The sequence below is a fragment of the Symphalangus syndactylus genome, chromosome 17 (genome assembly GCF_028878055.3).
Source record: "Symphalangus syndactylus isolate Jambi chromosome 17, NHGRI_mSymSyn1-v2.1_pri, whole genome shotgun sequence".
NCBI lineage: Eukaryota > Metazoa > Chordata > Mammalia > Primates > Hylobatidae > Symphalangus > Symphalangus syndactylus.
In genome coordinates this window covers 85,988,373-86,011,736 of record NC_072439.2, presented here as the reverse complement: position 1 = coordinate 86,011,736, position 23,364 = coordinate 85,988,373, and the positions used below count along the sequence as shown (strand labels likewise).

General features: G+C 51.7%; 1 protein-coding gene across 6 annotated transcripts; it reads right to left on the bottom strand.

Annotated features, from left to right (window-relative positions):
- Positions 1 to 1,113: 1,113 nt before the first annotated feature.
- Positions 1,114 to 23,314, bottom strand: ECE2 (endothelin converting enzyme 2). 6 transcript variants are annotated; one of them, XR_010116679.1, is made up of 20 exons: positions 23,143 to 23,308; positions 22,768 to 22,854; positions 22,308 to 22,443; positions 21,867 to 22,082; positions 21,288 to 21,412; positions 21,025 to 21,171; positions 20,781 to 20,846; positions 15,596 to 15,784; positions 14,465 to 14,607; positions 13,978 to 14,092; positions 11,329 to 11,439; positions 9,757 to 9,855; positions 9,574 to 9,651; positions 8,940 to 9,043; positions 8,630 to 8,740; positions 8,438 to 8,505; positions 8,068 to 8,258; positions 7,859 to 7,954; positions 3,250 to 3,416; positions 1,114 to 1,462 (listed from the first exon to the last, which is right to left on the bottom strand). XR_010116679.1 is itself a non-coding variant. In XM_063621877.1 (19 exons), exons 1-19 carry the CDS (start codon positions 23,179 to 23,181, stop codon positions 7,048 to 7,050), a joined length of 2,436 nt encoding a protein of 811 aa, XP_063477947.1. In that variant the 5' UTR covers positions 23,182 to 23,314; the 3' UTR covers positions 6,256 to 7,047. The 6 variants fall into 6 exon arrangements, 4 of the variants coding, with proteins under 4 accessions (XP_063477947.1, XP_063477948.1, XP_063477949.1 ...); XM_063621877.1 differs by lacking the exons at positions 1,114 to 1,462; positions 3,250 to 3,416 and adding an exon at positions 6,256 to 7,224 and having other exon boundaries at positions 22,630 to 22,854; positions 23,143 to 23,314; XM_063621878.1 differs by lacking the exons at positions 1,114 to 1,462; positions 3,250 to 3,416 and adding an exon at positions 6,256 to 7,224 and having other exon boundaries at positions 23,143 to 23,314.
- Positions 23,315 to 23,364: the final 50 nt, after the last annotated feature.

Sequence of the window (23,364 nt, the reverse complement as noted above, 5' to 3'; positions counted from 1 at the left end):
CGGGACTTGGCCGTGTGGAGTTTGGTTACGCTCACTGCTGCAGATGGGCGGTCTGCGACCGGAGATACCGAGTTTTCCTCGGCCACAGGTTTTTCTCATAACGATGTAAATAGAACCCACAGTGACACTCCAGTTGACAAATCTAGTTTGTCTGTCGCGCTTCAGCCTGGGCAACAAAGCAAGACTCAGTCTCAAAAAAAAAAAAAAAAAAAGAAAGAAAAATAAATGAGCCAAGGTATTTAAAGTGCCCAGGTAGGTGCCTGACAACTAGAAAGCAGGCAGTTGTCATTTTACTTTCCAGTTACCTCAAATCTGCAGGGTGACTTAAATATTCTTGTCCGCTACTCCCCACCTCCAACCCCTCAAGCTTCCAAGTTTCTCTTGCCAAATGCAAATGTCTGGCCGTTCTTTTCTTTTTTCTTTCTTTCTGTTTTTTTTTTTTTTTTTTTTTTTTTGACGGAGTCTCGCTCTGTCGCCCAGGCTGGAGTGCAGTGGCACGATCTCAGTTCACTGCAACCTCCATCTGCTGGGTTCAAGCGATTCTCCTGCCTTAGCCTCCTGAGTAGCAGGGATTACAGGTGCCCGCCACCATGCTGGCTAATTTTTTGTTTTCTGTTTTTTGTTTTTTGAGACGGAGTCTCGCTCTGTCGCCCAGGCTGGAGTGCAGTGGCGCGATCTCGGCTCACTGCAAGCTCCGCCTCCCGGGTTCATGCCATTCACCTGCCTCAGCCTCTCCGAGTAGCTGGGACTACAGGCGCCCGCCACCACGCGTGGCTAATTTTTTTGTATTTTTAGTAGAGACGGGGTTTCACCGTGGTCTCGATCTCCTGACCTCGTGATCTGCCCGCCTCGGCCTCCCAAAGTGCTGGGATTACAAGCGCTAGCCACCGCGCCCGGCCATGCTGGCTAATTTTTGTATTTTTAGTAGAGATGGGGTTTTGCCACGTTGGCCAGGCCGGTCTCAAACTGACCTCAAGTGATCTGCCACCTTGGCTTCTCAGAGTGCTGGGATTACAGGTGTGAGTGACTGTGCCCAGCTGTGGCCATTTTTTCAAGGCCCCTTGATAACACTGATGTCCTGCTTCATGCTTCATTTCAGCCAGACTGTTTTTCTAGGAGCACTCCTTCCTACCATATCACCAAACTCCCAGCCTTGTGGCAAACTGCTCTCCAATCCGGGCCAACCCATTACCTGACCCTTCCTTCCTCCTTCCCTACATTACATCTGTAAGCCTGCCATGCTGCCCCCCAAACATGGCCTAAGCTGTAGAGCTACATTATCTTATGGATAGCTCACACATCAGAGAACAGTTCAACCCAAAGCCATCACTTACATAACACCAGGCGTGCTCCCGGCAGCACTCAGCATTGCACTGTCTCCACTGCCTTGCTTATTTCTTTGTGAGATATTCTTCAAACAGCCAGATTGTGCTGTGGCCCTTCTTACTCTTAATTCCTAGGACTGACAGCAAATTTTATTCTTTAATTTTTTTTTCCTTTTTTATTTTTTGAGACGGAGTTTCCCTCTTGTTGCCCAGGCTGGAGTGCAATGGCACAATCTCGGCTCACTGCAACCTCTGTCTGCCTCCAGGGTTCAAGTGATTCTCCTACCTCAGCCTCCCAAGTAGCTGGGATTACAGGCATGCGCCACTACGCCTGGCTAATTTTTTGTATTTTTAGTAGAAATGGGGTTTTACCATGTTAGCCAGGCTGGTCTCGAACTCCTGACCTCAAGTGATCTGCCCACCTCGGCCTCCCAAAGTGTTGGGATTACAGGCGTGAGACACCGCGCCCGACCTTTTTTCCCTTTCATACCTAGTCCCACAGAAGATTTTACAATTCTCTCTTTTCATACCTACTATTACTACCACCCTTCTACACACTCATAATCCCTTATTATGTCCCTTTCACTTATCCCCTTTTGATCATTCTAAACACTTCACCATTTCTGAGTAGGCCTTGCCCCTTCAGGTGACTGGCCATTTCACATTGTTGTTCCTTCTGTATGAAACGCCTTTCACTGTTTTTCAGCTAGTAAATTCTCCCATCCTCTGAGCTCCAGCTCAATGTCACCAGTCCAGGAAGCTTTTCCTACCCTACCTTTAGGTTACTCATTTCTTCCCTTGTGCTCTCATCATGCTTGGCACATGCCTCTCCCTCCCTAGACCGTGAGCCCTTGGAGAACAGGAACTGTGCTCTGTCGCCCAAGCTGGAGTGCAGCGGCACGATCTCAGCTTGCTGCAACCTCTGCCTCCTGGGTTCAGGTGATTTTCCTGCTTCAGCCTCCCAAGTAACTGGGACTACAGGCATGCACCACCATACCCCACTAATGTTTGTATTTTTAGTAGAGACGGGGATTCACCATGTTGGCCAGGCTGGTCTTGAACTCTTGACCTCAAGTTATCCACCTGCCTTGGCCTCCCAAAGTGCTGGAATTACAGGCATGAGCCACTGTGCCCGGCCTGGAACTGTGTCTTATTCATCTTTATGCTCCTAGCCTCCAGCCTAGCGCCTGGCTTGTGGTAAGCCTTGATAAATATTTGCAGAATGCATGCGTGTGTGAATGAATGAATGAATGGCTTTGCAAATTCATCTTCAGGCCATCTTTGTGTATAATAATGACCCACTGGGGGCTATCTTTGGATGCCAGAACTAGGCATTGGAAAATCATCAGGTTTCTCCATTTGTAAATCATGATAGACCCACTCAAACTGCACTTTTTTTTTTTTGAGATGGAGTCTCCCTCTGTCGCCCAGCCTGGAGTGCAGTGGTGCGATCTCGGCTCACTGCAACCTCCACCTCCAGGGTTCAGGCAATTCTCCTGCTGGTCTTGAACTCCTGACATGGTGATCCACCCACCTCAGCCTCCCAAAGTGCCAGGATTACAGGCATGAGCCACTGCGCCAAGCCTGCTTTTTTTATTTAAAAAAAAAAATAGGACCTCCAATCCTGCAGAAAACTGTGCTTATTTTTATGAGGGACTTTATTCCACCCTAATATTTCCAAAGTGCTATCAAGGGTGTGAAATCATACTTCTTGGCATATGTTAGCTTATTGTGGATGGGAATTAGTTAGACTTACCAATGGCACTGCATAAGGGATGGCCTAGCACTTTACCAATAATTGCTTTCCTGTGTCCACCGAGGAGCACCATCCTTTATTTCCCCTTCTGCCTTGACACACCAGAGCATATCACATACGCATACTCAGCCTGACAGGGCTACTAAGGGTAAAGGTTACATCTCTCACCTGATGTTCACCTTGGTTTGCCTCTGGAACCAAGCACCTGCAGAGTGTTCAACAAACAGGTGTTCCCTGGCTTGATTTCAGCTCAATATGTGCTTCGGTTTCCTGAAGCTGTCTGGTTGTCGCATGTGCCTTGCCCAGGGAATCTGGGTTGCATGGAAATGCACCTGCTGGTGATGGTCCCACTCAGAAGCATGATGAAATTGCCCAGAAGACAGATGTGTGTGTTTGAGTCTAAATTCTGTCGTGTTGGAAGACTAACTGATGGTGATTAAGGGCATCTGAGTTCCAAATCTAACTTTAATGCAATCTGTCTTGTCTGACATTGGAAGTTACGTGATCTTTTCCCTTAGTTTCTCCATTTGTAAAATAGAAACAATGATAGAACCTCCTTGCAAATCATTGTGTGCACTTAATGAGAAAGTATGTTTAAAGTGTTTAGCACAAGCTTAAGCAAAATAGGGACCCAGTAAATTAAGGCTAGCCATCATCCTCATCATTTGACACTTTGATCTTTTTGCAGTATGAGGTTTTAATACCCCACTGGCCAGCCTGTCAGAATCCTAAACTGGCCTCTGAAATTAGGTGTCAGGGAAAGGGTAAGGCTTTATCTGCCAAGCCTGTCTCCTCAGTCGTTATGCTGTCTGACATTATAAATCTCATCTGAATGTCGCAAGTCACTTATTACTATCTCTTTGGGTTCTGGAATTTGCTAAGCCCATGGATTCACTTTTTAGAGCATTAAAGCAGAAATGCCCCTCAGAGATCATCTCATCCAATTCACTTGTTTTACAGACTGCAGAAGATACTGAGACCTGAAGGCCTAATGTCACACAGCTCAAGGGTGGTAGAGCTGGAGCTAGACCAGGCCTGCAGATATGATGGCCTCCTCTTTCTAATACACGCAGCCATTTACCCTGGAGTCATGCTCTTAGAGACTCAGGCTGTGCTTTCCCTGGGTCACGGAGTTCCTCAGGACACTTTCCTCCTTTCTGAGCAGTCAGCTACTTTCTTCCTTTCGTGGCCAGCCAGCGCTTTGAGGTCACATGACAGAGATCCACATACAGCTCTTTATGGAGAGATTGTGGGACCCATACTATTGCCATTCCCCAAGGGGCCAAGGACCAGCAGCAATCATAACCGGAGCTTCACTCCTGCCCTTCCACACTGAACAAACTCATCCCTACTTGCACCTTGGAGAGCACTAAGGTTTTTTGTTTGTTTGTTTGTTTTTGAGACAGAGTCTCGATCTGTAGTCCAGGCTGGAGTGCAGTGGCGCAATCTCAGCTTACTACAACCTCCACCTCCCAGGTCCCGGTTCAAGTAATTCTCCTGCCTCAGACTCCCAAGTAGCTGGGATTACAGGCATGCACCACCACGCCCAGCTAATTTTTGTATTTTTAGTAGAGATGGGGTTTCACCATGTTGGCCAGGCTGGTCTCAAACTCTGGACCTTGTGATCAGCCCGCCTCGGCCTCCCAAAGTGCTGGGATTATAGGTGTGAGCCACCGCGCCCGGCCTAGAGCACTGAGTTTTAAAGAGAATTGAGATTGAGGCTGGGTGCTGTGGCTCATGCCTGTAATCCCAGCACTTTGGGAGGCTGAGGCAGGTGGATCACTTGAGGTCGGGAGTTTGAGACCAGCCTGGCCAACATGGTGAAAGCCCATCTCTACAAAAAATGCAAAAATTAGCTGGGCGTGGTGGCACGCGCCTGTAATCTCAGCTACTCTGGAGGCTGAGGCAGGAGAATCACTTGAACCTGGGAGGTGGAGGTTGCACCACTGCACTCCAGCCTGGGCGACAGAGCAAGACTCCATCTCAAGAATAAAAAATAAAGAGAATTGAGATTGGACTCTTTCTACTATTTTTCTGTAGTTCTCATTTCATAGATGAAGAAACTGAGGCTCATGGAGGTTAGGGAACAGGCTGAAGCTCACAAAACTATCAGAGCTTCCATTTCAGTCCAGCTCTCTTTGACTGCAGTGAAGTAGTTAGGGTTAGATCTGTAAAATGGAGACTAGAGTATTTGCAAAGGGCGGTTGCTGCAAGGATTAGGTGAGCTCATGAAGGTGAAAGTGCCAACAGAAGAAGAGTCACCTAAGGGAAGAAGAAACTTCTCATTCATCAGTTTTTTTTTTTTTCCTAAGAGATGAGGTCTTGCTATGTTGCCCATGCTGGATTTGAACTCCTGAGCTTAAGCGATCCTCCCACCTCAGCATCCCGAGTAGTTGGGACTACAGGCGCACCACCTCACCTATCTTATTCATTTTTGTATCACCAGTTTGTTGATAAATCAATATATTTTTTGAAAATAAGCCTATGAATATATAAATTAATAAATGGATGAATGAATAAAGAAATGAGCCACCTAGCACAGGTGCCTGGAACACAGGAGGTATTCAATCAATGTTCCTTTTCCCTCCCTCATTCTGGAGGGTAGAGGCCATATGTGCAGTCTCTGTGCCTGGCACTTGGTAGGCCTGATGAGTGTGTGTAAGTGGAATGGCTGACTCTCGGGAGCTCTGAGCCTTTGAGGCTAGAAGGAAATGTTTGTCTTTTCAGCTACAAGCAGAGGCCAGGGCTTTGAGCTCTGGGAGCTCAGGGAGTGATATGCCCAGGACTTCCCACCACTGCAGGGCAAGGGCCGCCCATCTTCCAAGTTGACCCTGGCCCAGTAGTTACCCAGACTCAGTGTCAGGCCCGGCTGCACGCACCAGTGGAGGGAAGCAGCAAATCCTTCCAGCTGTAGAACAGCTGAGGATGGGGCTATGGCCACCAGTTAGCAGATAACGTATTCTGCCCAGCTAGACTCAAACTTCCTTCCATTCCTCCATCTTTCTCTGTCTTCTCTTTCTCTGTCTTCTCTGGGCTTCAAATCTCAGTCCCCTGTATCTACTGAGTGAGTAAATGAGCACTGAGGAGAGTGGCTGGCATACAGTAGTTGCTCTGTAGTCACTGGTGGAATGAGTGAATGGATACATGAAAACAGGACTGAAGGAAGAGACAGGCTGACGGATGCATGTCTATTTATTGGCACAGGGTCCTATAAGGGCCAAGACCACACCCTCCCACCCTCTTTTCTGTAAAAATAAACTCTGTTCTTCCTTTTCCCTGCTCTATCTGCTTTCCTGCTTGGTCCAGGGAGAATCAATCACTTGCTAAGGCTTGTGCCCTAAGACACAGGAACCAGTACCCGCTACACATATGCACTTCCCCTCTCAGCCCAGGGAAACGGTGGGCAGCAGGAGGCTTTCAGAGGCCCTTGGGCTTCTACTAGGAGCTGTCAGTGAAGGTCAGCGGCAGCACTGGGAGCAGTGGCACAAGGAGCACAGGGTGAGGTGGGGGTAGCCCCTGAGGGTGAGCCAGACAGAGCTGAGTCCACCCCTAAGTGCGCACTGAGTGAGCCTGGGGAGAAGCCCAGGAGGTACACCACCCAGGCCTGCGGGTCACAGTAGGGCCGGCACGGCAGGCCCATGGCCGCCAGGCTAAGTGAGCTTGGGGCCAGAAGAGGCAGACTCCTTCCTATGGGAACTGGCCTCCCCGCCCAGACCCCTTCCAGGCAGGGTGACATGGAAAGATGTCACAGTGAATGGTGGGGGCTCTGCTGGAGGCAGGGGCACCCCCAAAGCAGAGGCACAATGTGGTGATTGGGGAGGGTCTGTACTCGTGTCACCTGTGGTGGGGAGGACCTAGACCCAGCCCAGCTTGCATTTGCCTCCTCCCAACCCAAGAGCAAACAGCTTTGTCAGGAGAGCTGCCCCAGGTCTGGTGACAGCCGGCCATTTCTCCCCTGATCCTGGTCTACCACACCTCACACAGCTGCCCCGGGTTCATGGGGGAGCCGACAGGGCAGCCGAAGTGCCGCAGGAAGTCACGGGAGTTGGAGAGAGTGCCCAGCACGCGGAAGCGGGCAGGGCTGTGGGGGTCGGTCACCAGCCCCTCGTGAGAGCTCTCTGGTGTGCGGACTGAGCACCACACCTGCGGGCCAGGACAGACATGGGGGCATATGGTGTCTAGTCTGGAGCCGGGCCTTGGAGTCAGCTACAGCCATCCCAGGGGCACAAACCACCACCGCTGCAGCCCCTCCCAAGTTCCTTCCAAACCTGCCCTGGACATCGGGTTGCCCAGCATGGACATGACGAGGGGAAAAAGCGGAGCCCCTGAAGCTGCCTGCTGTGGCTGCCCAGCAGAGACTTTGCCTGAGTCCTTGCTCTGTCACTTACTCTATTCCTGGGCAGCCCCGGACAGGCCACTGTGCGTCCTGAGCTTTAGTTTCCTGCATGTCTCCCTCACAGGAACAGTGTGAGGATCAACGTTTGCCTCCTTCGCTACCCTTTGCCCCACCCTGTGCCCCTCAAGCACGACAACCCTGCCCTTGGCGCTATGCGAAAGCCTACCAAGGCGTGCTCCCGCTCAGGCCTCTTCAGGCTGCCTCTGTGGGCCCTGGCTGGCCGGAGGCTCTGGGCACAGGCCTTCCCAGCCCACCTTTCACGCCCCAGCCTCAGCCCCATTCCCCAGCCCCTTTGACGTGTGCCCCACACTTCTCCTAATGACATACTCAGGAGGGACCAGGACAAAGGGGCAGACCCCAGGCCTTCTGAGAGGTTGATACCTGGGCAAATCCCACAAAGAAGAGCTGGTGGTTGGTGAGCCCCACGGCTGGCAGTTGCTGCTCCTCCCCATGCTTTCTCAGCCATGCTTTGTAAGCCTGGGGACAGAACAGTGGGCAGCAAGCCCATCCAGGCCTGCCCCCATCCACCCAGCACCTTTCACCCCAGGCCAGCGGGCCTCAGCCACTGGAGGGCTGGTCAGGCCACTCACATTGTAGGCAGCCTTCAGCCCCCCGTTGTCGGCAATGTTCTCCCCCAGCGTCTGGCGGCCATTGAGCCTCTCCCCGTTGACCTGGTATTGATTGTACTGTTCCTCCATGCAGGCCGTGTGGTTCCGGAAGGCTGCCAGGGACTCATTCTGCCACCAGGGCCGCAGGTTCCCTTCTTTGTCATACTCGCGCCCTGAGGAGAACTCACCTTTGCACCCCACCAAAACCAGAGCTCATCCCTTGGGGGCAGCAGTGCCCCCACCAGCCCTGGTCCACAGACTCCAGGGCCCTTGGGGCTACATCAATGTCCCAAGGCCTTGCAGGAGCCACTGGGAATTCTAAGCTAGAGGGGATGACTCCATGGGCCCCTACCTTGGTCATCAAAGGCATGTGTCAACTCGTGGCCCATGACCACACCGATGCCACCAAAGTTCAGGGCCCTGGTGGGTGAGGAATGGCAAGTGAGGACATGGTGGGGGTACTTCTGAATCCCACCACCAGCCCTGCTCCCAGCTCAGCCACAGGCCCAGGCCCCAGCACCCAGCCCTCCTGCTTCAGACACACTTGGGGTGGTTGCGGGCATAGAAGGGGGCCTGCAGGATGCCAGCGGGGAAGACGATCTCATTCTTAGTTGGAAGGTAGTAGGCATTCACTGTCTGGGGGGTCATGCTCCACCTGGCGGAGGAAGAGGGAGAGGCTGAGGCTCCTGACTCTCCTGACACTGCTCCCCTCCCAGCAGCCCTGCCCTACCTCCTGCAAGGGCATGGGGCCGCCGGTCTGGGACCAGTCTTGCCACCCTTTTCCCCCATCCCAGGAAAACTTCCCCCACCTCTGCTGCCGCCCCTAGTGTCTATGTCCGCCCCCTCATTCTCACTGGTCTCGGCTGGGAGGCTTGCGGAGCTGGTCAGCCATAACCTTGGCAGAGAAGTTGTACAAATTCAACATGTTTTGGAAGAAAGAATCTTCAGAAATTTCGTACTATGGGAAAGGTGGAAGTAGAAAGAAAGCAAGAGAATCCATTGGAGAAGATAATAGCCCCAGTTTGGCTACTCATTAATATCTCTCCAAACCTCAGTTTCCTCAACTGTAAAGTAGCTAGTAAACCATGATTGGCAATATTTAAAGGCCATTTATGTTACGGGTGCTGTTTTTTTACATACTGTATTCATTTATCTCACAACCCTATGAGGTAGGCACTAGTAGGACCCCTATTTTACAGAAAATGAAACCGAGACCTAGAGAGGTTTTGTTAAGGTTAAAAAGTTAAGGGTAGAAACAGAATTTGATTACGCTTGACTCCAAATCTTGGCTCGTTAACAGTATATTTCCCTGCTGTTTGGCCTGCAGCTGTCACAGAGCCAACATTTTAACAATGCTGGTTACCTCCATCTGCCTCTAAAAGAAACCGACAAGCACCTCTTTCCCAGTGCTTGAGCCCCAATTACTAAGGCCAGGGAACAGTGCCTCTACAGGGCTGAAGTTCAGTACCGATGAGCGTAGGTACTCACCCCATCATAAACATCATCCAGCTCTTTGGGCTCCAGAATAAAGTCTGGGAAACCAATCATATCATAGATGGCGTCTGCCTGAAGAGACCAAGTTAAGGGTTTGTTTCCTTCCCCAGGTTCCTAGCAAAACTGTATCCTTGAACCCCACCTCAAGATGGCGCCCCAACCCCAGCCACCGCTCACTTTCTCCTTGGCTGCCTGGCGGGTCTTCTCATCCATCCAAACCAGCTGTCCCAGGGCCTCCTCAAATGCAGTCCGGATTTCACTGATCATCCCCTCTGCCTGGGAGGGAGGAGGCAAAGTCAGCCTTCCCCTGCACTGAATGCATCCCTGCCCCTGCCCATACAACCTGGTGCCCCACCCCCGTCCCCCCAGGGGAAATGGGAACGTCTAGACTAATGAAATACAGCTGAGCACCTGGAGAGGATGAGAAGGAAACACCAGTTGTAAAGGTACTGGGATTGTGGCTGGCTTTTTTCTTAATTAAATAAACATTTTAATTGACAATAAGTTCATCAAATTATATTATAATTTAATATATTACAATGATTTTTTTTTTGAGACAGAGTCTGGCTGTGTCACCTAGGATGGAGTGCAGTGGCGCCATCTCGGCTCACTGCAACCTCCGCCTCCCAAGTTCAAGTGATTCTTCTGCCTCAGCCTCCCAAGTAGCTAGGATTACAGGCTCCCGCCACCACGCCCGGGGAATTTTTGTATTTTTAGTAGAGCCGGAGATTCCCCATCTTGGCCAGGTTGGTCTTGAACTCCTGACCACATGATCCACCCGCCTCAGCCTCCCAAAGTGCTGGGATTACAGGCGTGAGCCACCACGCCCAGCCTAGTGCAATGATTTTTATCTGATTATGAAAAAAGGGCATTCACAGAAAATTTGGAAAATTGAGAACTGAAGAACAGACCAGTTACAAATCACTCATTCATAGATAAGTTCTTTTAACATTTTGATTACCCACTTCTAGAGTTTTTCCCTCCGCTGATATGCATATAAAATATGGAATTATGTTGTATAAGGTATATATTTTTTGTAACCTACTTTTTTCACTGAAACATATATCAGCCGTTTAAGGATCCTCACAACCCATCCTAACCACAATTTATTTTTCCTTTACCCTATAGTTGGACATTTAACCTGTCCTCATTTTCTGCTATTATAAACAACATTGCCATAAAAACCATAAACATCCTTACAGGTAATACTTTAAGCACATCAATTATCATATCCTAATAAATAAATATTTCTTCTAGTTATATAGTTAAACATAAACACATAGACAACTTTAAAGGACTCTTATAATCCCACTGCCCAAAGCAGCACTACTTCATTTGTTCATGAATTTATATCCAGTTGTTTTTCTTTTCTTTTTTCTTTTTTTTGAGACAGAGTTAAGCTCTGTCGCCCGGGCTGGAATGCACTGGCGCCATCTCGGCTCACTGCAACCTCCGCCTCCCAGGTTCAAGTTGATTCTCCTGCCTCAGCCTCCCAAGTAGCTGGGATTACAGACACCCGCCACCATGCCCGGCTAATTTTTTGTATTTTTAGTAGAGACCGGGTTTCACCATGTTGGCCAGGCTAGTCTCGAACTCCTGACCCCGTGATTCACCCACCTTGGTCTCCCAAAGTGCTGGGATTACAGGCGTGAGCCACTGCGCCTGGCCCCCGTTGTTTTTCTATATGTCTGCACATACATGAACAGTCAATTTTGAGGGCATAATGTTGAAAGAATCTTGTAGACTCACAATTTCTTTGCTTTGCCGGTCAAACGTGGCCTTCACGAAGAGGGAGCCCAAAGCGAAGCCAAGGGCGTCATCCGTGTTGGAGATGCAGGTCTGCCACCTCGGCACACAAGACTGTTAAGGGACAGAGCCAGGACCACAGAGATGGCTGTGTCCTCCAGTCAGAGGGCCTTTCTCTGTCACTGGGGCTAGCAGCCCTTCTCAGCTCTGGACAAGAGTCCTGGGTTTGCTCAGCACCACATCTGTCTTTTTTTGAGACAGGGTCTCGCTCTGTCACCCAGGCTGGAGTATAGTGGTGCAATCACTGCTCACTGCAACCTCTGTCCCCTGGGCTCAAGCGATCCTCCCACCTCAGCCTCCCGAATAGCTGGGACCCCAGGCACGTGCCACCACACCCAGCTATTTTATTTTGTATTTTTAGTAGAGAAGGGGTCTCACCATGTTTCCCAGGCTGGTTTTGAACTCGTGAGCTCAAGCGATCTGCCCGCTTTGGCCTCCCAAAGTGCTGGGATTAAAGGCATGAGCCACCGTGCCTGGCCCACAACTAATTTTATATCCAGTCAGTCCCCCATGCAAGAAACCTGGGAGTCACTCCAGCTTCCTCCATCTCCCTAACCCCCACATTCAGTCTATCAGCAGCAGTTTCTACTACTTTGACTTCTTTTTTTTTTTTTGAGATGGAGTCTCACTCTGTCACCCAGAATGGAGTGCACTGGTGCGATCTCAGCTCACTGCAAGCTCCACCTCCCGGGTTCATACCATTCTCCTGCCTCAGCCTCCCGAGTAGCTGGAACTAAAGGCGCCCGCCACCATGCCTGGCTAAATTTTTTGTATTTTTAGTAGAGACAGGTTTCACCGTGTTAGCTAGGATGGTCTTGAACTCCTGACTTCAAGTGATCCGCCCACCTTGGCCTCCCAAAGTGCTGGGATTACAGGCATGAGCTACGGTGCCCTGCCTGCTTTGATTTCTTTCTTTCTTTCTTTCTTTTTTTTTTTTTTTGAGACGGAGTCTTGCTCTGTCGCCCAGGCTAGAGTGCAGTGGTGCAATCTCGGCTCACCGCAAGCTCTGCCTCCCGGGTTCACGCCATTCTCCTGCCTCAGCCTCTCCGAGTAGCTGGGACTACAGGCGCCCGCCACCACGCCCGGCTAATTTTTTGTATTTTTTAGTAGAGACGGGGTTTCACCGTGGTTTCGATCTCCTGACCTCGTGATCCGCCCGCCTCAGCCTCCCAAAGTGCTGGGATTACAAGCGTGAGCCACCGCGCCCGGCCCTGCTTTGATTTCTTAATGTGCACTCAGGCGGATGGGAAAAATGATTACCACTTCCCTGCCCTATAACGCTGTGATCTTGAACCCCTGAGCTCAAGCAGTCCATCTACCTCAGCCTCCCAAAATGCTGTGATTACAGGCACAAGCCACCACACCCAGTCTGCAATTGCCTTTTTTTTTTTAAACAGAGTTTTGCTCTTGTAGCCCAGGCTGGAGTGCAATGATGCAGTCTCAGGTCACTGCAACCTCCAGGTTTAAGTGATTCTCCTGCCTCAGCCTCCCGAGTAGCTAGGATTACAGTTGCCTGCCACCATGCCCAGCTAATTTTTTGTATTTTTAGTAGAGATGGGGTTCCACCATGTTGGCAATGCTGGTCTTGAACTCCTGACCTCAGGTGATTCACCTGCCTTGGCTTCCCAAAGTGCTGGGATTACAGGCATGAGCCACCGCGCCCAGCCTACAATTGCCCCTTAACTGGACACCCTGACTCCATTCTCATCCCCACTTCCCTGCTGCTCCCTCCATCTTCCATTTAGCCACCAGAAACATCATTTCCTACATAACCCAACTATGTTTCTCCTCTCCATGGCTACTCCCATGGAGCCCCATCTGTGAAAGAATCAAGGCCGGACTTCTCGACACAATATTCAGGTCCCTTCCCGAGTGCCCCATGCCCACCTTACCAAACCCCGTCTCTCAGTTGCCCTTTCCTCAAGCTCATGCCAGAACATGTGTAAAGCCACCATGCTCCTTTTGGCCTCTAGGAATTTGCACATGCCGTTCCTTGTCCCTGGAATGCCCTTCTCCCCGGCTTTCTTGGTGAACTTTTCCATCACATAGCACCTCTAGAGAAGGCTTCTCTGATGCCCTTCCCCACCATCCCCCCAGGTGAAATGTGCTGTCCCACCTCTGTCCTATAGCACAAAAGTCTTTCACTCAGTGTGAGCAGTTATCACCACAAAATATAATGTATTTGTTTACATGTCCACTCCCCCCACTTAATGGGGTATCTTGAAACTAAATACTCATTTATTTATTGTATCCTCTCCATCCTCCTCATCAAAGCCGAGTGCCTATACATATCATGTACTGTGCAGGTGCTTCACTTATATTAACTCAGCTAATACTCTTCCTGACAACCCTCCAAGTTATTCCTGCTTTACAGAGCAGGAAATGGAGAGTCAGAAAGGCTAGGTGATATGCCCAAGGTCCTACAGGCTAGAAAATGAATTAGTTGGGATTGGAACCCAAGTCGGCTTGCTTCCAAATTGTGCTTCATACTATGCACCTGTGCACCATGAGGCACATGGTGCCTGACACACTGAAGGCGTGCAGCATCGGCTTGACTGGATCAGAACGTGGAGGCAAAATCAGAGAGCCCACCTTCTTAGTGCCATAGAGGGTCTCCAGCAGCTTCTCTTGTGCAGACTCAAAGCGTCGGTCCAGGCTTGAGGTTGTCTTTTGCACCAGGTTCCAGATCAGGTAATTGTTCAGGATGCTGACAACCAGACCAGAAAATAAGAAAAGGGCAGGTGGGATGCCCTTCCCGCCCCCCAAACCAGCCCCCAGGAACATGCAGGCTGCAGGAGTCCCAAGAGGCATATGTGGAAGCTGTCCCAGGGTTCCTCTTTGGTCCCTGGGCCACACACCTGCCTGTAGAGGTCAGGTTGGAGAGAGGTGCGGGAACAGAGATTACAGGGAGCATCCTGCAACCCTAGCGCAGAGGAAAAGCCCATAGACATTCTGATTGGATGTTTGGAAGGCCCATAGCATTATCAAATGTTGTTCTATGTGGCTGGGCCAGTCCACTACGCCCAGCATTGCTGGAGACGTCCACGGAACCCACCCTCACCTTGGGCTCCCCCCACACCTTGGTTCCGTTCGGTTGATGAGCTCTGACACCTGCTGCAAATAATCCATCCCATACACCACCACAGGCTCAGAGTCACTCAACTCCAATGGTGACAGCAAGAAAGACAGGAACTCAAGCCAGTCCATGGAGGGCGCCAGAGCCTGAGAGAAAAAAATCTCAGGCCTTGCCTGCCCCACTCGCTTCCAGCAGAACCCTCCCCCACTGTATGCTGTAGCCTGGGAGCCCTTCCCATTGCCATAGCAACAACTACTGGCTTCATGGTGTATCCTTCCTGTAATATACCCTTTTCCAGGCCTGGGCACCTCCAATCTGGGAGCCCAACCACTTATTATACAAGGATAACCACTACGTGTGACATTCAGCTGGGGCCTAGATATTCAAATATTTTCCTAACAATTGATAAAATACCACTCACCTGACACCCTGCACATACTGGCTTCTCCTCCAGAACCACATCCCACCCCAACTTTTCCATAATCCAACATCTAAAGTGTTAATGGCCTGGCACAGTACGGGTCCCCCAGTAGAAACTTCCACTTCTATGTTTTTTTTTTTTTTGAGATGAAATTTCGCTCTTGTTAACCCAAGCTGGAGTGCAATGGCACGATCTCAGCTCACTGCAACCTCCGCCCCCCAGGTTCAAGCGATTCTTCTGCCTCAGCCTCCCAAATAGCTGGGATTACAGGCATGTGCCACCACACCCGGCTAATTTTTTATTTTTAGTAGAGATGGGGTTTCACCATGTTGGCTAGACTGGTCTTGAACTCCAGATCTCAGGTGATCCACCCACCTTCACCTTCCAAAGTGCTGGGATTACAGATGTCAGCCACCATGCCCAGCCTATTCTGATTGTTTTGTGGACATCTCATACAAACTGTTATACATTTTTAACACAATCCCTCCATGCATCCCCAGGCAACAAGAAAGGGACCAAAGGATGACCCAGTGAGAGGTGGCCTAAATGGACACCATTTTTTTTCCCAGGACAGCAGCAGTGCAGTGGAGCACAGAAAAGCAAGGGAATGAGGAAAGGACTGGCTGCCTTGGGGAGACAGCATGGAGGGAAGCTGGGGGGTCTATGCCAGGGCTGGCCCCTCTCAGTTGTCTCCAGTCCCCTGCCTGCCCCACCTGCAGCTCCGAAATGCTCATCTTGTGATAGATCTTCTCCTCGTCGCGCCGCTGGTCCTGGGGCACTGTGATGTTGGCCAGCTGTATCTCCAACTCCAGCACCTGCTGCATCTGCTCCCTCGTGGAGGTGGGCCGCCCACCCAGCAGCATCCCCAGCTCCTCCATGTAGTCCAGATAGGCAGTGAGCACCTGTCAAGGCCCGGGTGATCCTCAGAGCCCAGCAACAATTCCTGCCCAAGGCTGAGATCTCTTCTTACCACCACCTCTGCTCACTATCTCTTCTGCTTGAAGCCTTCCTGGATGACCTGTTTCATTTCTGACACACTGCTTACCGCCACTGGTTAAGTATTGTTTACTTACTTACTTCTTCTTCTTTTTTTTTTTGTCTCACTCTGTTGCCCAGGCTGGAGTGCAGTGGCGCGATCTTGGCTCACTGCAACCTCCACCTCCTGGGTTCAAGCGATTCTCCTGCTGCAGCCTCCTGAGTAGCTGGGACTACAGGCGTGTGCCACAACACCTGGCTAATTTTTTGTATTTTTAGTAGAGATGGGGTTTCACCATGTTAGCCAGGCTGGTCTCGAACTCCTGACCTCAGGTGATCCGCCCGCCTCGGCCTCTCAAAGTGCTGGGATTACAGGCATGAGCCACTGCACCGGGTCATGTTTACTTACTTCTGTACTTGTTTATCATCTATTTCCCCAAGGAGAAGGTGAGTTCCAGCAGAGCACTGTTCCAAGTTACAGCAGCTTACTCACTGCTGTCTCTAGGGACTAGAACACAGAGTAAGTGCTCTGCAAATGTCTGTCCAGTGGATGGGCCTGCTTCCCATACTGCTTTGCCTTCTCATTTCCTAGATCCCTGCTGGTTGTCCCAGCCCATCAGTGACCATGTGCCTTCACTGAACAGCTGACTGGACCTCACAGGGGATCGGGGCCATGGTGTCCTCAGGCCTCTATTACCTCCCATCCTGCCAGGCCTCAAGCTTGCTGCTTTCTCCACTACCTGCTAGTCTCCAAGGGAGAGAAAAGCATGGAGAAGAAATATTTAGTGACCACTTCTGTAGACATGCATCAGACTCTCTATTAGAGGCTTTCCATACAGTGTATCTTTTCCTCCCCGCACAGCAACTTCATGAAGTGAAGATGAGTCCCATTTCACACCCCAGGGCAGAAGCTTGGGAAGATGACACAGCTTGACTTCCATCACAAACTAGCAGATGGCAGAGTGAGAATGTGGCCCAGGTCCGATGACCCCAGGGCCATGGCGGCCCTGGCCCTGCTCGGGTCCAGTACAAACTCATGCGGCCTCACCCCTGCTGGCCCTGAGGCTCCATGAAGGCAGGGCTGTGTTTGCTTTGTTCACCACTGTAATTTCAGGCCCAAGCACAGCTGTCTGCCACATAGTAGGTGCTCAATAAATATCTGTTGAATAACAGGATGAAAACCTGCAAACAGACACTCAACACTGCTCTGTGCCAATTTCCTTAACCCTCTTCCCAGAAACCACTTCCCACTCAACCTGAAGGCCCACCTGGGCTCCCCTAATCGCCAAAGGCCATCTCCTCTTCTACTTACCAAGAAGTTTTAGATCCCTTAATCTCCATTCTGTGTATTTCAAATTCCTCCTGTCTCTCACCTCTCCTCTTACTTGCTGCTGGCATCAGAGGAAGAGGTTTGAGTACCAATCCCAGTCATCCCAGCTCCTGAGGAGGTTGGTTAGTTAAACCAGTGATCTCACCTTACCCCTTCTCTCCCCACCTCCTCACCTTCAGCTTAGTGCTTACTTTTGAGACTCTCCTGAACCCTGCTTTACTCTTAGTTTTTTTTGTTGTTGTTGTTTGTTTGAGATGGCGTCTCCCTTTGTCACCCAGGCTGAAGTGCAGGTGTGTGATCTTGGCTCACTGCAACCTGCGCCTCCCGGCTTCAAGCGATTCTCCTGCCTCAGCCTCCCCAGTGGCTGGGATTACAGGCGAGGGCCACCAGGCCTGGATAATTTTTGTATTTTTAGTAGAGACAGTGTTTCGCCATGTTGGCCAAACTGGTCTCGAACTCCTGACCTCAGGTAATCTGCCTCGGCCTCCCAAAGTGCTGGGGCCACAGGTGTGAGCCACTGCACCCAACCTACTCGTAGTTTTCATCCTATCTTAACCTTTTGTGTTACATCTTTCTCTAGATCCCAGCACAGGAGGCTTCCTGAAGGCAACCAGTGACATGCTGACAGCCAAACCCAAGTCTTTCCTCTTGCCCCTTCCAAAGGGTTGAAGGATGTTGTTCTCTCCCAAATTGTAAAAATTATCTCCTCCCCTGACTCAGATGATGTCAAAATCACACATCTGTCCACATCACTTTTGAGTTTCCCTTTCCATTTCTTTTGGGATGAATCCTAAATTTGGCCCACAATGCTCCTGCATAGTTGAGCCTATGGACCTGTCCTTGGCCCACATGCCCCTCCTGCTCCCTCTCCCATTGAGAATGGCCAGTGGGCTGGCCATATGCCTTCCCACTTTGGAACCTTTGCATAACCTATTGCCTTTGCAGAGACCTCTCCCTTCATTGCAGCCTATCCGCACCCTGGAACTAGGCAGGTTCCTGGTCACACTTGCTCTCAGAACCCTATGCTTCAACAAATGGTTGTCCTACTCCACAGCAATCTCTTTTGCTGACTCTCCCACTGCCCTTAAAATACAAGGATCTCCTTCTGTCCTTTCTCCGTCCTCCTCCTGTCTTACCTCTTCAAAGCCTTTGTTTAGGTTTCTTTTTTCTTTTCTCTCTTTTTTTTTTTTTTGAGACAGAGTCTTGCTCTGTTGCCCAGGCTGGAGTGCAGTGGTGCCATCTCGGCTCACTGCAAGTTCCACCTCCCGGGTTCAAGTGATTCTCCTGCCTCAGCCTTCCAAGTAGCTGGGATTACAGGCAGCCGCCACCACGTTGGGCTAATTTTTGTATTTTTAGTAGAGATGGGGTTTCACCATGTTGGTTGGGCTGGTTTCAAACTCCTGACCTCAAGTGATCCACCTGCCTTGGCCTCCCAAAGTGCTGGGATTACAGGCGAGAGCCACCATGCCTGGCCCAATTTTTGTATTTTTAGTAGAGATGGGGTTTCACCATGTTGGCCAGCTGGTCTCAAACTCGTGACTTCAAGTAATCAGGCCGCTTTGGCCTCCCAAAGTGTTTGGATTACAGCCACCCTGCCTGGCCTGGTTAGGTTTCTAAGGAGATGCCCCTCAAGCCTCTGGGTCCTTTCAGGCTTATTCTCTCTTCAGGACTCCACACAGCTTTCCCAGCTGCCTGCTGACCTCTCAGTATGTAAGGTGCCCAGGTCCCATCAAACTCACATGTCTAAAAGGAGCAGCTCCCACACCCTGAGCATCTGCCACATGCAGGAGCATAAGTTTGTACCCCTAACCTACTCCAAACACTGTATGAGGTTGATGCTATGATCCCCTGTTTACGGATGAGGGAACAGCCTCAGAGAGATTAATCAACTTGCACAAAGCAGCAGAGCTGAGACTGAAATCCAGGTCTGACTCCAAAGTCTCTCCTATTCCTGTGACATTGCACTGTCTCCTCTTTCTCAATGTACCCTAAGCTGGTTCTTCCTACGGACACCCCTAATTCCCAAGGGACCCCTCCATTCCACCATCACGGAAGTGAACAGTTTCAGCCATCTTCACCTCTTCCCTCCTCTAACATCCAGGCACCAAGAACTCATGATTCTGACTTGATGATATCTCTGACATCCTCCCCTTCCTACCATTCCTTCTGCCACCTCTTTCATTTGGGACCTTCCTGACTCAGAGCACGGAGTACCACGGATACTCTTAATTCATCTCCAGGCTTTCTTTCTCACATCTACTTTCCACACCCCAAACAAACTGACTTCCCAAAGCACTGCGCTCCCTCCCTACTTTGGAGCATGCAGTGGCTCTCCGGGAGCTACAGAATCAACTCCGTAGTGTGCTATTCAAGGTCCTCTCCATAACCCGTTCCTGCCCACCTCTCCAGCCTCTCATCTGCCTTGAGTTCTATATTTTACCACAGTGGACCCCTTGCCATTGTCCAGACACACCTAGCCTTTCCCTCGTCAACACTTTTTTTTTTTTTTTTTGAGATGAAGTCTCATTCTGTTCCCCAGGCTGGAATGCAGTGGTGCCATCTCGGCTCACTGCAACCTCTGCCTCCTGGATTCAAGCGATTCTCTTTGCCTCAGCCTCCCAAGTAGCTGAGATTACAGTTGCACACCACGTTGACTGGCTAATTTTTATATTTTTAGTAGAGGCGGGTTTTCACCATGTAGACCAGCCTGGTCTCAAACTCCTAACCTCAAGTGATTCACCGGCCTCAGCCTCCCAAAGTGCGGGGATTACAGGTGTGAGCCACTGTGCTCAGCCTCATCAACACTTTTGTTTAAACTGTTCTTTCTTTTTCTTTTTCTTTGTTTTTTTGAGTCAGAGTCTTGCTCCGTCACCCAGGCTGGAGTGCAGTGGCATGATCTTGGCTCACTGCAACCTCTGCCTCCCAGGTTCAGGCAATTCTCCTGTCTCAGCCTCCCGAGTAGCTGGGACTACAGGCGCCTGCCACCACGACTGGCTAATTTTTGTATATTTAGTAGAGATGGGGTTTCACCTTGTTGGTCAGGCTGGTCTCGAACTCCTGACCTCAGGTGATCCACCCCCCTCGGCCTCCCAAAGTGCTGGGACTACAGGCGTAAGCCACCACACCTGGCCTAAACTTCTTTCTACCCAGCATGCCCTCATCCACTCCTACATATTCTACAGGGCCTGGCTCAAATGCGATCTCTTCAGGAAGACTTTGCTGGCTCCCTAAGTCTCTCCTGAATCCTGAGGACCCTCTTGTGAGCTTTGTTCTCAGCTATCTAGGTCCATGAACCCTTCGACACTGAACGCTTCCTGTGGCAATGGCTCGGAAACTTATATCTCAGAATTCCCCCACTGGACCTGGCATACAGTAGGTGTCTATGAAACCTACTAGAAGAATAAGAGGAAGGAAGGAAGGAAAAGGGGAAGAAAGGGAGGGAGGGAGGAAGGAAGAAAGGAGGGGCAGTTACTTCACTAGGCGACAGGATAGGCTCACCTTCCCTGCTCTGACCCTTGGCAAAGGGAAAAGTCAACAGGGATCAGCCCAGCTCAGCAAGGGGTAGGGATGGGGGTTTGGAAGATGTTCCTTACTTTCTCATTGGCAGTTCTGTTTAAGTAGTAATCCCGAGAGGGCAGAAAGAGCCCAGACTGGTCCACCTGCAATGTCAAGGAAAGGAGGTGAGCTCCTCGCTTTCCCCACCATGGGAACCTGAATTCCTGAGCAGGGGTTGGGGTGGGGGCAGGGGGTCAGCCCAGCCTGCCTGTCACAGGAGAGGGAAGTCTGGGCTCAGCGAAGGGTCCCTAAGTCTCTCCCCACCCTTTCCCAGCTCATCACCTGGATAACATTGCTGTTGGAACTCTTAGAGTCGGCACTGATGTAGACGGTGAAGAATGGGGTGGCCCTGTAGGTCCCTGCTACTGCCTTCAACACCTCCATAAAGTTGTCCTGGTCCCAGGGCCCCGTAATGTTCCAACCACCAATCTATGTAGAGACCATAAGTGGAATTATTAGCACAGAAGCTCCCAAAGCGTTCCTGGCCATCTCCTCTCTCAAGGCCCCTCCTGCTCCCCTGCCCTCAGCTGGCTCAGTGGCTCTACCTTGTCAATGAGGTCTCTCAGTGGCTGGGCTCCCAGCTCCTCAATGCGCTCCACCTGTAGGCAAGATAGGTAGAAGCGCTGTGTCTTCCGCTCAGCTTCACTGCTGGAGTTGAAGGTGGTGTTTTCTGTGGGGCAGAACACAGGATCCAGGTGGCAATTACGTTAACTGCTGAGAGGGAGTCCCTGGCCCTCGCTCGGTTTCTCTCCTTGCCTTGTCAATGAGCAGTCCTCCTAACGCAGACCCAGGAAGAGTGTCTGAAACAGCAAGCCGTGGCTTCCTCTCCCTGTCCACGGAGACCCAAGGATATCTAAGCAGTACAGGCTCCCTGGTGTCTACCACACCACGACAGTGCTCCAGAGTACAGAGAAGCGGCCCTCCATTATACCCAGAGTTCTGCCCCCGTCAAACCCATCTGCACTTCTCAAGAGTCCCCTGCTCTCTGCCTCCCCACTCTCTGGAGTGTTCACAGAGCCATCCACTTCCTCATTCATGGACATTGACTATCTGCTAAGTGCCAGGCCCTGTGCTGGGCACAAGGCACATGGGTGGCCCAAGGCCTCCCTAACAGCCCCACTCACCAAGCAGGTGCTTCAGTATGGCCTGGTTTTGGTCCCAGAGGCTGTTGAAGGTGTTCCAGCGAGAACGCCCATCGGGCAGGGGGTTCCTCCGAATCCAGCCCCCACAGGAGAATTGGTAAAAGTCCTCACAGGGGCTCACCCCTCGGTCCAGGGACTCCAGGATTTTTCCAGCCACTCGAATGCAAGCCTCTGTAAGGCAGGTGCTGTGGGATGGGTCTGTGGTAGGGAACATGGCCGGAGGGTAGGGGACTGTCAGTCTGTCTGTCTGGAAGGGGCAAACTCTTTGCAAGGGCCATAACAGCAGGAAGGTTGGGAAGAGAAAGCAAAGTGGGGGGCTTTTCTGCAGGGAAGGCTTGGTCCCCACAAGTGAAAATCTTAGAGGCCCTTAGGCCTCCAGAACCCCTAGTTATGAATACTGATGAAGAGTGTGGACCCACCTACCTCTGTGGTGCTGGACCCCGAGGGCCACAAGGCAGCCCAGAAGCAGTGCAGCCAGCAGTAGAGAGACACCCGCTAAGACCAGCTCCAGCTGCGTGCGTGAGCCTAACAGCTGTCTTGTCCCCTTCTGGAATCCCACCTGGGGAACACAGGGGGACAGAGAGGGACTGAGCTGCAGGGCAGGGGTCCAAGATCACCAGAGGGTGAAGCCACAGGCAGTTTTCAGAGCCACAGGGTTAACTTTGGGCCCGGGGGCAATGAGGCCAGCCGGTGAGTTGAGCCCTGAGTCTGTTTTGTGCAACATCATGGCTTAGCATCGCCTCACCATAGTCCTAGAGCAGAGGCCAGAGATGGAGCGGAGGTGGGGGCAGGTGACCCTCCAGAACAGCCCAGAGCTCCTGGGTGTGCCAGGCGTCATGCCAGGGCTGGGGCCTGGTGAGAAAGGGGAAGCCCCCTTGCCCACCTCCATGGCGTCCGGGGAGGCCCCGCCCTCTACGGGGGTCTCGGGTGCGTCTTCATCCCGAAGCGTGGCCCGTTTGTACTCCACCATCTGCCAGACAGTCGGGGTTGCCAACCGAGGTCAGGCAGAGAGGGCTATTTGCCCACGACCCTGCCCCAGTGCTCCCTGCCTCGCGGACCCCTCCCCCCTGCGAAGAGGGCCCTTCCCTTCCCACCTGCCCTGCTCTCGGGCCTGGGGTCTCTCTATCACCGCTCCACCAGGCCTGGGACGCAGCCCTACCTCCGCGAGCCGGGCACCGCTTGCCCCTCCGCGGCCGACCCCTCTGCCTCGTCCCCCTCCACCCGGTCCCCTCCCGTGGAGGCCAGGGCCCCCACTCACGTTGCTGCCAGCTCCCAGCTCCTGCAGCGCGACGTTCATGGTGGAGTCGGGCCAGGCGGTGATTCAGGGCTCCGGGCAGCTGGCCCTCTCCGGGGCCGCGGCCCCGGTCCCCTGCCCGGCCCCGCCGCCACCAGCCATCACGGCCGCCGCGCAGCACCCCCGCTCGGCCGCGGCCTCCGCTCGACCGCGGCCGCCCCCGCCCGCCCGAGTCCCCCGCCCCAC

What these genes read in the sequence shown, in the direction of transcription:
- ECE2 (XM_063621877.1), bottom strand. Translation starts at nt 23,181, where the DNA reads ATGAACGTCGCGCTGCAGGAGCTGGGAGCTGGCAGCAAC. An exon ending in AGCTGGGAGCTGGCAGCAAC is followed by an intron (nt 22,855 to 23,142) that starts GTGAGTGGGGGC and finishes ACTGTCTGGCAG; the next exon opens with ATGGTGGAGTACAAACGGGC. An exon ending in CATACTGAAGCACCTGCTTG is followed by an intron (nt 21,413 to 21,866) that starts GTGAGTGGGGCT and finishes TCTGCCCCACAG; the next exon opens with AAAACACCACCTTCAACTCC.